At 44.0% G+C, this 15,008-nt stretch overlaps 1 protein-coding gene across 4 annotated transcripts; it reads right to left on the bottom strand.

The window, feature by feature from the left end:
* Positions 1-479: 479 nt before the first annotated feature.
* On the bottom strand, positions 480-12,454 carry pfkfb4a (6-phosphofructo-2-kinase/fructose-2,6-biphosphatase 4a). Of its 4 annotated transcripts, none has more exons than XM_046384594.1 (14): positions 12,210-12,454; positions 7,972-8,088; positions 7,705-7,801; positions 7,549-7,615; positions 7,381-7,455; positions 7,230-7,286; positions 7,025-7,146; positions 6,710-6,917; positions 5,875-6,021; positions 5,677-5,781; positions 4,812-4,941; positions 3,992-4,054; positions 3,816-3,880; positions 480-1,194 (listed from the first exon to the last, which is right to left on the bottom strand). In XM_046384594.1, the coding sequence occupies exons 1-14, from the start codon at positions 12,262-12,264 to the stop codon at positions 1,135-1,137; spliced, it is 1,368 nt and encodes a 455-aa protein (XP_046240550.1). In that variant the 5' UTR covers positions 12,265-12,454; the 3' UTR covers positions 480-1,134. The 4 variants fall into 4 exon arrangements, with proteins under 4 accessions (XP_046240550.1, XP_046240548.1, XP_046240549.1 ...); XM_046384592.1 differs by lacking the exon at positions 12,210-12,454 and adding an exon at positions 9,342-9,735; XM_046384593.1 differs by lacking the exon at positions 480-1,194 and adding an exon at positions 2,198-3,053.
* Positions 12,455-15,008: the final 2,554 nt, after the last annotated feature.

Raw genomic sequence — 15,008 nt, 5'->3', positions numbered from 1 at the left:
GTCTTCAACAACCTGAAGATATCCGGTTGCCTTCGCTTCTGGCATTTCAACTACCAGGACCCGGATGACCGAGAACCTACATCGACAGGTTGATGAAAGGTTTTCATTTGAGTCACTGTGGGAACTCAGAGGAGGAGCTTTAAACGCTGAGACAGATAAGATATCTCCTGAACACACCCTGCTCATGATCACATGCTTTCAGTTCCTGTGAGTACCAAAGCTTTGTCTTAATTTCTGTCACTCGCTCACTGCTGTGTGGTCGCCAACTAACTTCAGGCAGCATCTGGCACCTTCTGATTTTGTTGCTGGATTCATTTTGAATTTAGTAAGACAAAATGTGATGGTTGAATATGTCACTTGGGCTCTGGGAAAATGTGAGGACCATTTTTTCCCTTTATTGTCAGACATTTTATGGATTCAAAATAGTGAGGCCTAATAAATAACGAAAACCTACAATGATGGAGATGATGACAAGATGGTTTATAAAAATAACACATCTTTATTATAGTGGAGCTGGGACGCACATATTTAAGTCAATATTTCATTTTCACATTTCCACTAGCTGTGTGTGCAGATGTGTTCTTCACAAAACATGATTAAGGATGTGTTTTTCATTTCGCTGAAGGTCTGTGTGGAATCATCAGCTGAAGGAAACCATCAGCACGAAGTCTAAGTGCCTTGTTTATCATAGAAAACCTAATTATACCGACTCAGTATCCAAGTAGGTTCGTAATGTTCAAATTGCACGTTATCATTGAAGACACCTTCACATAAAACGATTGCACATTACAGTAACATGTCAAACATGTTCCAGAAAGTCACGTGATCATTTGATGAAACCACATGGTTAATACTTATAAATATATACATACATATACCGCATACCCGAACGCAGAACACGTCCAGGCTGAGCTCCTTCAGTTCCCTTAAAAAGACAATACATACATGTCACAGAGAGGTGTGTGTGTGTGTGTGTGTGTGTGGGGGGGGGGGGGGGGTATTGGAGGAGGCGCATCACCAGACGATCACCACGGTGAGCAGGCTGTGCGGATCGGAAAACTGAAATAACCTCATGAGTCCATCAGAAGGGAGCGAGAGGACGAGACAGCAGCCTCGGCGGGTGCCAGCAGGCGGTCAGAGGTGAGGAGGGACGGTCCTCAGGGCGTCTTCAGGTGGACGATGGATGTTCACATTCTGCAAAGAGGGAACGCATCAGTGTCAGATGCCTTCTCAAAGAATATTGCACGTATTTGCAGGAAGTCTGTATGATTTATGATTTAGTTTCCTGAACACTTTGGGAAAGAAGTGGCAGACCATGAAATCTTTCACAGACCACTTAAAATCTTATGTTGGCAACTAAAAGCCCAGGGAGGGTGAAGCGAGGAGAATTATTATGAAAAACACACACTATTGATTTACTGTAAATCATAAGTGTGTAACCACTGAGGGCACCGCAGCAGGAAAATTCTGTTTGCACTCGCAATAGCTGCTCCTTACAGTCAATGTTTTTGTTTTGATGACCGCAGTCTGCATATGCCATGTCATGGTTTTCAAGACGTATCAGGAAAAGTTAGTTTTCTTTTTAACGATGCGCCCACAGATGATCTGACCTCTTTGAAACTGTGAAGGTCACTTCGGGTTCCTTTTGATGATCAGCTTATCAGACCCATCTCATGACTGATAAGATGCTGTCATCAACACAAGTTGACGAGAAATCGTAGCAGCACGCTGTTTACCTCTTGGTTTTTCATGTCTTTATTTCATTTACAAGGAAAGCTGTCTTTGTGGAAAGCACTACTGGCTGCGAATAAGAAGTCTACACTTTCTTATCACTTTAAAGCTGAATGTAAAGAAATGTGCGCGGCACAGTGAGTGGTTTGTTCAGGCTGATGAATGGCACCCCAGTGGAGTCTTTGCATATGAATGAAAGGGGGGAAAAGACTCAGCCTTCAGTTTGCACAGCAGAGAAAGCAGGAAGGGACTGCGCCGAGCATCTGATATGTAGATAGTAAGAGTAGGAAGGAAGCAGTCTGCATCTTTTCATCTCCAAATCGCACGAGAAAGAAATATCCTGCTTTATCTTGAGATGTGCATTCAAAGTAAAGCTTATAACCTCAGATCCTAACTTCTAGATATTAAAGGAGGAACACAGCTGTCATGTCAAACTTTCTAAAATGAAGCACAAAGAAGAGTGTGGTAAGGATACATGAAATTGTTGGGTGTCGTTTATTTTGAAACATTAAACAGAAATAGCTTCTGATCAGTGAATATACCAGAATAACCTTCACATAACTGAACAACAACAACAACAAAAAAAAACAAAACAAAGTACGACTGTTTCAGGATCTTCATTAGACAGTGTTAAACGACCTAAAACTGGAGACAAACTGCAATCAAAGACATTTAATGAGGTGATAAACACAGAGTTGATTTTTATGTGCAAAATATTAAAAAAAACAAAAAAACAAAACCTAAGTTGTGCAATGCTGAAAAAACCAAGCTCAGTGTCCTGGATTTTACCAACAGAAATATAAAGTGATGAGACACTGGTAAAAAGTTAAAACTCAGTTCAACAGGTAAGATCAATGAGAAAATCAACTGCACGTAATCACGGCTTCAACATGAAAAGGTGCTGGAGATTCACTGCTTCACAGTTCAGACTGCAGCATCAGCTCAAAAAGAAGAAGAAGAAGAAGGGAAAAAAAAAACCTTCATCATCTTTTCATTTATTCTCCAAAAATGGGAGAACATGCACGGCACGAAATCCGTGTCAGAAGATTAATAATCAAAATTAGAAACTGGATTCCAGTCAATTTCCATCATCATCACATATTAAAATATAATTGGAGGAAAAACAGAAGATAAGGAGAGTGAAGAGTAATTTAATCGAAGGAAGGTGGTGAAGAAAGTCTACAAGAAGATGCTGAGCTTGGCAGGTGTATTGAGCATTTGAAGGGTACAGTGTGCATGTAAGAAAGGTGAGGAGCACTGCCTCATTGGTGAGCTGGCACTGTTTGCAAAGCCTCCTCTGATATCCGCGTCACTTCTACGTTCTGTTTGATTGAAAACAAACAAAGAAAAAAAAACACACACACACACAAAGAGGGGGGTTGGATCAAGACACACATGAAGATATGAAATCCACTGTACATACACGGGGAGAAGACGTTTTTAAAAGGTACGGTTTTCACACGCTCGAGGTTTTAATTATCGTCTTTGTCGGTTACGTGTCAGCAGTGAATGTGGGGAAGAAATTAAACCGCTCATCTCGTGCTATTTCTTAAAAAAATATAATAAATAATAAAAAAATATGAAAAACTTAAATCCCACAAAAATGGGTAAAAAATAAAAATAAAAATCTAAAAAGCTCCCAAAGTTCACCCGTAAATGTAAATAAAAGATCCTCGCTGTATTTCTAAGCCTCACATTACTCACATACAGTACTTATATATCAGGTGCATTTCACTGTTGACTCTTCAAATATAACCGTGTGATTACATTGAGCAGAACCCTGTGAGAGACTATAACATCAGGTGTCAGGTGTTTACCTTAAGGGTGTGAAAGACAACAGGAGCGCTTGTTTCTGTTGTGTTTCTGATGACATAATCCAACACAATAAAAACCTGCTCTGAGCTCACAAATATTTCATACTGCAGCTCATAAGAACAGAGTCATCGGAACGAACTGATGATGACAACATCAGGTGACACTCTGATGTTGAGCAACCTGTCTGTGAACCGTCCTAACCTGCAAAAACCTGTGTGTGTGTGTGTGTGTGTGTGTGTGTGTGCTTGTTTGCATGTTGTTAAACCCACCTCTGGTCTTTCTCGGTGTGTGTTTACTGCTTCCACATTTAAGCTGATGGACTCCACCTTACAGCCTGAGCATGCACACAGAAGTTTGGTTTCATCAGTTCGGGCAACAGAAGATTTTATTACCACTCAATAAAATTACATTTATTAAGAGGATTAGCGATTTAGACCAGTCCTACCGTAGGCCACCGGCGTTAGCTTCAGTACAGTGTGCAGCGGGCACTTCAGGTACGGCAGTTCCTCTGTGGGAACACACAAAAAAACACAGAACAGACAGTCAATGAAACTATCTGAACAGAGAAGGACCTCAAATTCATTTATCTTCAAGTGTAATTCTTCTAGAAAGGACAAGAGCTCAGTTTATTGGGTCTTATTGACACATTTAACATTCAGTCAGCACTGACAAATTATGCAAACTGTCAGAAGACCCAAATCAAGATCAAAATCAAGACAATGCTATGCTTCCAGCTTTGTGGCAGCAGTTTGTTAAAGGCCCTTGTCTATTCCAGCATGACTGTGCCCCAGTGCATAAAGCAAAGCTCCATAAAGACATGGTTGGGTGAGTTTGGCCGAGGAAGAACTTGACTGGACCACACTGAGACCTGACCTCAACCCTGCCGAACACCTTTGGGATGAACTGGAACGGAGACTGTTAGACAGTCCAACATCAGTTCTGATCTCACAAATGCTCTACTCCAAAATCTCGTGGAAAGCCTCCCCAGAAGAGTGGAAGCTGTTAATGCTGCAAAGTTGTCTATGTATTTAGAATACAGTGTCATTAAAGTCCTTAAAGTGCTGCTGCAATGGTCTGGTGTCCCAATACTTTTGTCTATATAGTTCTGCTTGGTGAATTGAGTAACTTCCAACATTTCCCACAGCCTGTCTCGAACATCTGAAGAGCTCACTTAAAACAGGATTTGGGTTTAGTTGTGGAAGTGCCTTATTTAAGACACCTGCCTGAGGCCCACAGGCTCGTCGAGGCTCAGTTAAAAGACTGACCTGCCGTCTTGTCCAAGAAATAGGCCAACAAGCATCGCATGACCGCCTGGTGACAGATGACCAGTACATTCTCCTGCCGCTCCAGCTCCATGATGACCGGCTCCAACCGCTGCACCAGGTCTTCATAGGACTGAGTCAGAGGAGACACAGAGAGAGGCAAATCAGACTAGCAGAAAGCACACACTGCCCTATTGGAAATGAATAAATAATAACTAAACAAAGCTGAGAAAGAGCTGCGAGTCTGTAACTTGAAACTCATAGACGATACACTCTCTTCACACATTCCGGGCGTAAACACATTGACATTTTATCAGGTGGAGAAATCCATCAAGCTGTCTAGACCAGCACTTGCTTTCAAGATTCCCCAAAGCCCCACATCAGTGCTGTCTGCCTGGGCAGCCAGCTAATGACCATATTCATCACCCCATGTTGGATTAATGGAGAGGTAATGGGATGAACTTAAGGTGTGAACAGACCAGCAGCCATTCAGGCCTGCAGTAAAAAAAAAAAACTGACCCCACATTTTTGGCACATACTCACAATGTGAACTAATGTGGAGTCTTTGTTAGCCGTCATCTGGTGTTCAGCCAAATCTGTCTGAGATTGGCTGCTCATCCGAGCTGAGGCTCATTAGCAGAGAGTAAGTGGCCAGTAGCCATCTGGATACAGATTAATTGTGTTTGTGGTTACGTGAGTGTCCTTATAATCACAAAAGAGGACCATCTTTGTGTTGGGAATTTCCAAAATTCAAACAGAGACACGCTGTGAAGAAGCACGCTACCTCACCGTTAACATACAAAACACACTTTTTTTAACAGTTACATAAGCACATCGCATCATTAGACAAAACATTTTAGCCACTCACCTCTCCTTTCGGGTACCGATAGCGGTATTTGTCCTGGTCTCTCAGAGCAAACTCTAAAGGATAATGGTCCTGGATCTCCTCGTACATCATCTCCTCACACACACCCTGAAGAGACATCGCACCCAGATTAAAACTGCGCCAACGCCACACACATGTCGGCAAACAGCTGCGCTTAGGAGTGGAGAACCTAATACCCACTGCATCGATCTCGTTCAGGACCTTCCACTGTTCGTAGGGCACGTCGAGGGCCTCAGCGGTCTGGATGGTTCGCTTCATCTGACTGGTCCACACCTTCAGGTCGCTGATGTCCTGCGCCTCGATGAAATGACTCAGCTTCTTTGCAAACTACATGGAGAAGAGAGGGGCAAATTTTATCTTTCACCAACTCATCTATTACAGTGTGCGTGCGCGTGTGTGTATACTTACTTGGAAAATACTATTTTCCATGAATTGATTTGTAATTTAATAACGGAAAAGGCAATGCAGCACCGGAATGACACTAGAGTTAGGCGATCTTTTGATTCATCTTCACAAATTTGCATGCATGCTTTATTTATTAACTACATAATTACATTTACAGGACAGACATGAAGTAGATTGTGAACACTTTCTATGCCATCACACACACACTGATGGAGCGAAGCCCGTTACTGCAGACGGAGTCCTGCAGTAACAAACTAGACCAGCAGACCAACACACACTGCAGCACTTAACAACTCAAACCAACTGTGTGGTGAAGAAAGTAACTCTGTTCTGTTTCACCTCAAAAAACCCTGCACCTGCAGCGTCTTGGACAGCAATGCAGCAAACGACACAGCAGCGAGTCTGCTCTCCATTGCTGGAGACACAGTGATAATAACAACAACACAGCAGAGCTCTTCACCTTCCCTCACTTTGTTCTTCCCATACAGGCATGACTGTAACATTCCTTCAAACTAATCTTCTGATTAACAATCCAGCCCACAACCCACTCCTGTCAGCTAGTCAGGTAAAAAGAAAAAGTCCTTTCTCCTGTTGAAGAAGTTTGCTATACCTCTTTGCCTCTGGGAGTGAGGCCCGAGTCTCCTCCAATTCGACCCTTGACGTTGAGCTCACTCTCGCCATGGCGGCACAGGTAGATGGAGCGCGGAGTGATGTGAATGTTCATGAGGTAGTAGACGATACGGCTCTGGATGTGGTCCAGCACCCTGTTGACTAAAAACCGCTGACCCACGTCCATGATTTTGATGTAGGAGAGATCACTGAGGGGAGACCACGGACGCTTTAAGCCTTCTGTTCAACACAGCTGAAACCACTAATTTAGTTTATTAGGACATCTTTACACACACCACACCAGCCTCCACCTCACCTGTCCAGGACTTCATCCAGTGTCTCGTACGAGTTTTCATAGCACTTGATCCTCTTCATGAAATCTTCCACCGCCTCCTCTGTGTTGCAGTTGGTGTAGTCGGGGCTACCCAGCTTCACTTGCTAAACAGAGAAAACGGTGGAAGAGTGACTACAACGCAGCAGCTGGGACAAAGTAAACATGATGATGAACTAAAGACACTCACCACTATGTTCTCCTTTATGACATCTGGGTCTTCACACACAGACTCCACAAAGAACACCTGAGAGAACAGGGGAAGGAGAAACAAATCAAGCTCAGCGCTGAATGTCAACTAATGCAGCGTCGCCTAACAAAACCGCCACGCGACAAGTTACCTTAAAGCCATTCTGCTCCGCAAACTGGATGATGGTTTCTCTCCTTTCTCTGGTGGTGTTTGTTGCATCAAAAACCTGTTCAACGTGGACAGAACAAAGATGGCTTAGCTTCCCGACGTTGCACACCGTATTTAAGTGGCCTGAAACACCATTTAACATTCGACCCACCGCCACTTGGCCTCCCTCTTCTGTGAGATACTGTCGCACATCGTTCAAGGCTGCTGAAGCACACTGCCTGCAGAGATCACACGGAAATAAATGTCGAATGGTTGGTGGTTAAATTAACTGTCCTCACGGCTGTCAGATGCCAGTTGCTGCTCTTACTTTCTGATCTTCAACCCCTCCTCGTTGTCTGGACGGAAGAACTCGAAGGACTTGTAGATCTTCACACACTCTCTCCTGTACTGTCCCACATTAAACTCTGTGGGGAAGACCAAGGCAAGAACATTTCCTGTTAGGCGTGAAACTCATGATGCACATATTGAATCAATTCCCTTTACGCTCTAGAACTGACGTTTCTAAAACTGCTTTGTTTCATTCTAGTTTCTTAGACTCTAACCACTGGAGCTGACTTGTCCTGAGAAGTCGTACCTCTGGTGGGCACTCCGATCCAGTTAAGATAGCGGGTCAGCTTCTTGGAGATGTAGGTCTTCCCCCTGGCAGGAAGGCCGACTGTCACAATCAGGGTGGGACAGTTGGTCATACATACTGGAATGAAAGAGACAAAAAGAGAAAGGGAGCTTGAGTCATGTGCTGATCACACATGAAAGAAGTAAAACTGCATAAACTGTGCATCACCTCAGTGAAAGCATATCTACTCAACCCAAAGTTGAGTAGTCAAAACCCACCCTTAAGATTAGCCGTGAACCAATATGCTCCCTGGGCGCTTGATGCTGCCCACTGCTGTGTGTTTCACTGCATGTAATTTGCCGGGTGTTGCACGTGTGTGCTCAACTAAGGATGGGTCAAATGCAGAAGACGAATTCAATGTGTGTATGTAAAAATATATATACTGTCAAGAAAGCTGATTCTTCTTCTTATTATTATTATTAACATTAGACTGCCCTCATTGGCATGTGCAACATGCCATACATAGACAAAACCACATCACACCAGCGCGGAGCAGACGTCTCTGAGGACTTGTGAAACACTGTACTGTAACCGCGTGAGACATCTGGACAGAGCCAGACTGGGCTGCAGTGTGTGCACAGATGACTGGGCCAAAGAGCATGATGTTTAGTGCAACTTCACCATATGCACCTTCTCATAAGACAATGTTGATGGTTTTTGAGGCATTAAGCATTTAGAGAGAATCTTTTACAACCACATCTCTGATATGTCAAGTTTATATTTATGCTGTTTTACTGAAGGAAAAAAAGACCAATTCTCCCATCATAAGCTCACGATTTCGTTTGCATTTTAAGGTCTGTTTTGACTCAAAAAATCCTTTCTCAGCCAGGCCACAGTGAGGACACACTGACCAGTGTGAGCACGGATAAAACGCAACAGCACATCCACAGGGCAAACCACTCACATGACTGCAGGGACACAATTCCTGTTTACCAACAGCTGGTGATGGACTTGGCATACGGTAACAACGAAATGCACATCCCTGATGCCAGTCCTTTCTCCTCGATGCGCGTAACCTTCGTCTGCGTGAATACAGTGAATCCTTACATAACGGAGCAGCCGAAAGACATCTGAACTCTGCGAGCTGTGGTCGCGGAGCTTATAACCATAGTAACATTAGCTAGCACAACAAAGCAGACTGTGGTTTACGTGTAACGGGACGGATTAGCATTAATTATTTCAGTTACCACGGTGGGTCTGGCTGCGTGTTAGCATGTGCGAACATGCCTCAAACGAATCAGATGAGGGATATCTGTAAGTGCGCATCACTACACGGGTGAAATGGCTATTCACGGCGATGCTAACAATTGCCGCCACGTTGTCATACGCACCCTTTCTTTGAGAAATGTGTCTTTCAGGAAGGCCATTTTTACACGGCATCCAGATCTTCTTGAGCGGGTTTTGGGTGAGTTCCCGCGGATTTGACGGTGTTTTGTCCTCCATTCCGTCCTGCTGTGAGGTGGCGGCAGCCGCGGGGAGAACACGGGATCGCTTCCCGTGATGCTGCTCTGAAGGTGAAGGTGACCGGTGTTTCATCCGCGCGGATATGCGGGGATGGAGATAGCCGGGTGGTCTGTCTTTCTCCCTCTCTCTATCTCTCTGTGAGTGCTGTCACGTGCTCCGATCTGGCCACAGATGAAAACCAACGGTCGGCCGTAATGACCGCAGAATGGACGCAGCAAATTTCATACCGTAAGTGCTGAAAAGGCGCAAGCATATTTTAAACAAGCTTTAGAGGCGTAAAAAAGACATGAGCTGCACGGTTTATTTGTCACCGTAAAAAGAGTCGAGATGTTTCATCACGAAGCTGTGGCTCTAAATTGACAGGTATGGTTTTATCCCTCTGTTTTGTGCTCGAAGCTGGAGGCGTTATACGAGTTTAACAGGGGTCCTATTTGCAAAAGACATTTTCGCCTTTCGCCGTGGAAACCGCACAGTTGTAACTAACTAGCTGCGCGAAACTGCACTTGAGTAATTATTTTGCGGATCTGTCACAATGAGCAACCCCTCTCACGTTACAACATGCCATTTGTTCCAGTTTTTATAGAAAAATATTGAATAGTGCAGTGGAGAAGTTGTTTGGATTTGGCTCGCTGGACTGTGCGTCTGTGCACCTGTGGTGGTCTCAATAGGCTGTACTCTTAAGAAGCGATCAAAAGTGAATTCAACATGACACATGTAACCATTTAGTTTAGGAGGGTCAAAGGGGGGTCACGATTGGCCTTTTAAAATGTGCATCAGTGCACTGACATGATCGTCCTTTGAAAACAACACCACTGTCACAGCAAATGAAGAGACTTTTGAGACAAAAGAAAAGCTGCTTTAAAAGGCCCCACACACTCATGGTCCACACAATCGCAGCCTCTTTTTCTTATTTTCCCTGATTTTAACAAGTTGCAACTCTGTGCCTCTCTTGCTCCTGCACGTTTTCACAGGTAAAATCATCAGTCACTACACGACAGATATTTTCTCTGAGGATATTGTGGGTTTTTTTTTTTAATACAACATTATCATCATCACACAACTTGAATTTTCCTTACAAACACACAGAGCCCAGCACTTTCCACACGAGTTGTCCATGAGATGGCAGCATTTCCCTCCCCTACTCACTGAATGTGAACTGACCACAGGCTTGTAATCTACAAGAATGTTAACACCTGTAATGCAGTTCAGCTCTAACAGTCCTGTCCTGGATTCTGTATTTCCTATCGATGTAGTGCTTTTAATATAAAGGGTTTTTTATGTAGATGTTTCTTATATATAGGGCCTTTCAAATTAATACTGTTGAGTAATACTGGGAAAATTACCTTGGAGATAAATCCGTGTCACACTAGGACAGTGTCAACCAAAACTGAACATTAAAAGCTTTATAAATATGGGACTTCTTGAAGAAAGTGCTGTATTGCCTGGTGGGACGTCACTGTACATTTTGAGGGTTAGTAGGCCTGTCAGTTCATCTGTTTATGTGTTCCTTATGGACTCTGAATCCAATGCACCCATTATATTAAACTTTAGAGTGGGCCTTGGTGGCGGAGGAACAGGGCATGTGACCTAAATATGGTGAGATGGCGAGTTTCTAATTAAAATAGCTCCTTCTCTCTAAAATTCCCTGACTGCTAGTAGACTGTATAATATATGTCAGGTTCATCAGGTCCACAAATAAATGGCACACAAACTCATGCAAGGGATGTATACAGTATTTTATAGCTTTCTTTATATAACTGGAGTGCAGAGTGTTGAAGAAACCCATACAAACTGTGGCACATGGTGTAAAAGGTGACAAGGCAACACTGATGTGCTATTTAGGGTAGCTTATCTTATCCGCATAAAGCTTGGCTGGCCTGTGTGAAAGCAGCAGCAGGCACAGAAGTCACTCTTAAGGACAGCTTTGCATGAAATATCTCAAATTAACAGTCTTGCATGCTTTAGCCACACAGGGGCACGAACAGGAAACAGATCATTGTGCTGCTCCTCCTCCTTCCTCCCTCTGAGCAGCTGCCAGGCTCTGATTGCAGCTAACTGCCTTTAGCCTGTAATATACCGGACAAGTCATTTCCCAATATAGTACGTTAACATCACACTGGGCGGTAAAGCAGCCTTCAGCAGGCTGAGAGAGCAGAGCTTCAGCTCCTGAGCCAGCATTCAGTGTTTGCAACATTTAGCTGAAATATAATACATTGCATCGCAGCAGCACAGTGTCATCATCATCATCATCATCACCAGCAGCAGCAGCAGCAATAACAACAACCATAAACACAACAAACAGCCAGAACACCTTAACACCCTTAACCTCTGCAACGGCATCTGCATCACGATCAGTGTGTGGATAATTAAAACGAAAGCAGGGAGGTCAGCTTCAGTCTACACGAAGCGGTTTGATTTTTTTTGTTAATTTCTTTTTCTTTTCTTTTTTTATTTCGGCAGCAGCCCAAAAACACATCCGCTTGGCTCTCCATCCTCCGTGGCACATCACAACCGCTGCTGTTACAAACCAGACCGGTTGCCATAAAAGAAAGCCAAAGATTGTCGCCTGTAGTTGCTATGTAGGGTAAAGGTCTCGGTGACAGCGCCGCTCTTGTTTACGTCGACGGGCTGCTCGACCTGCCCCTCGCTTCCCGACTCTCTCTGTCCTCCCGTTAAAGATGCACAATTTCAACTCCCGCAAGTCTCCCAAAGCCTGTCAAAGCGACGCCTCTTACCCGCTCTGTCCTGGCTCTGTGTGAGCTTGGATCGGCTGGAGCAGCCTCTCATCATGGACGTCCGTCTTGGTGGAGCACAGCGGCTGGCTGGCTGGCTGGCTGACTGACTGGCTGGCTGGCTGGCGGTGTGTGTACGTGCGTCCCGAGCTGAACGCTTACACTGATGTTCGCCGTATGTGTGAGTGCGCACACACCCACTGTGGTGTGTGGTGTGTGGGACCTCAGGTCAGGAGGAAGGCTTTTTCCAAAGCTGGATGCTGTGAGGTAACAGCCTACCTGCCCCCTGCACCCTCCCACACCCCACCCACCCGTTTGACAGCTGGGAGATGTCACCACCGGTGCTGACAGCACGCGAGTCCTGACTTTCTTTTATAATGACATGCATTTCCAAGAAACACTGCAGCATACAGTCATGCAGTTTAACTTACCCACTTGCACTGTACTCCACCCTGCACTACCTCACTTTTGGACTACCTCCAGAAAAATATTTATTTCACTTATTTTATTTTGTGTTACCTTATTCTATTTTATTTTCATTTTTATTTTATTCTTCAATTATATGTTACTGTTACGTTCTGTGTATGCACCAATCACCAAGACAAATTCCTAGTAATGTGAAACCTCTTCACTTACATGGCAATAAAGTCTTTTCTGATTTCTGATTTCTGATTTCTACAGCAGCCTCTCACACACACACGTCTGTGGTCTTGGCATTCACTGACGCTCAACATTTTCATTTCACATCTCGTATGAATAATCTGTATTTCGTCACACAAAAAGAAATAACATGCCATGTCAACAACGCCGCACCGTGTTGCCATTAAATGTTCTGGTCTGTACAGGAACATAAAAGGAAGAGTTCAGACATTTTTCCAGAAACAGTCTAACTTGCAGAACTTGTTTCTCGTCATAGAAGCATTAATCCTACTTCGGACTCAGCATATTTAGCTGCCTGACAACTTAGTATTACTACAGATCCATTCAGGCTTTCTTGGTTACCTCAGTGAGTCATGGTGTGAAGTGGAAGCTCATTGTATGCCCTGCTTTGTACTGCATGAGTAACAGATACTGAAGTGTGGGTAAGGAGAAATATTTCCCTTTATCTGTCACCATTATAGTGATGAGTGCTTGATTTATTTGGCTTATGTAACATGAAAAGGTTTGCCGTTCGTCAAACTGATGTGAAGCAGATGATTAAGCCTCACTGCTGTGACACACCTAATAGATTTCCGGCGCAGCGTATTGTTGATTCAAGTTGTTTGTCTGTTGACGTGTTGTAATCGAACATTCCAAGTAAACTGATGAATGAAAGTGACTTTAAATCAGAGCTGCTTTTGGTTATAAGAGAAAGAGTCTGTCTGGAGGGATGTGGACAGATGTGGACGCCTGCATGAATGAATTAAAAGTTTTCATAGCTCCAATCTACGCACCCAATTTAGATCAATTTGTCAAACTTAATCCATTGCTCCAAAGTTGCAAAAACTAAAGATATATGAAAACCGAAGGTGGATGCAAGCTGATACTTCCATCCGTCCACTACAGGCAAGAGGCGGGGTACAACCTGGACTGGTTGCCAGTCAATCACAGGGCTGACACACAAAGACAGACAACCACACACTCACACCTGGGACAATGTAGAGTAGCCAAATGTGCATGTGTGCATGACCTAATGTGCATGTTTTTGGTATTGTGGGAGAAAGCCAGAGTACCCAGAGAAAACCCACACAGGCACAAGGAGAACATGCAAACTCCACATAGAAGGGCCCAGACCGGGATTCAAACCTGGAACCCTCTTGCTATGAGGCAACAGTGCTAACCACTGCACCACCGTGCCGCCCAAGCTGATACTTTTTCCAGTATTTCATTTACGTTGTAAGTATCACAGATTTCAGCTGATTTGCTCAGCTGTTTTACCCTGAGAGTACAATCCTATGAAGTTATGTAAATCTGGTGGCCAAGAGAAGCAACAGGCTGTTTCAGTGACAGTAATGATACCCTTATCAGCCGCCTGTGGCAATGATCACACTAATCATCAGGCACAAGGCTTGTAATGGCACATCTGTGGATTAAGGAGACAGTCACATACACATACGAGGTAGCGAAAAGAAAAACGTCGGGGAATTGCTGACTCTAACGCACCATAAAGAGCATTAAAACATACAGAAGCTCGGAAGGCTTCAGACAATGTAGACAGAGAGGAGAAGAAACAGTTGGATCAGATGACTTGCAACTGACCTTAAAAACATTCCTCCCTAAAGGGCAGGGTGATCAGGCCTCAAGCAGCACGTCCCGCACATACTCGCTGTGTTACATACTCGTCGGACCTGACTTACTCAGGGCGCAGCAGGCGATAACACTTAATGAACAGCTCTGTGAGGCAGCAAGCTTCTTTCGGTGTGAGCTAGTAGCCAACACGACCTTTATTTGGCCCCTCGTTGTGGAATTTCACTTTGTTTACCATAAATACAACAATCAGCAGCAAACGGCCTCATCTGACTGTGTAATGATCAACATTGAAACTGCTATTATCATCGCACAGCAGTTAGAGATATGAATGAGTACCAGACTATTCCACAGGCTGGGACTTGCACTGAAGCTTGACAGACAAGAGCAGAGGAGTTTTACAAATCAATCAAACTCCCAAGAGAGTAATAAAAATAACAAATAACAGTATAGTAAGCACGTATTTATATCCTCGTGCCAACAATGCTGAAAAAAGTGACTGGTGACGGCTGATGTCAATGTCTGTGCTGTTTGTAAACCACTGGAAGGGGAAGATCAGCGGCTTCGACCGAATGA

The sequence above is a fragment of the Scatophagus argus genome, chromosome 3 (assembly GCF_020382885.2).
Source record: "Scatophagus argus isolate fScaArg1 chromosome 3, fScaArg1.pri, whole genome shotgun sequence".
Lineage (NCBI taxonomy): Eukaryota > Metazoa > Chordata > Actinopteri > Scatophagidae > Scatophagus > Scatophagus argus.
The sequence above is the reverse complement of the archived record's forward strand: the minus strand, read 5'-3'. Positions and strand labels throughout refer to the sequence as shown.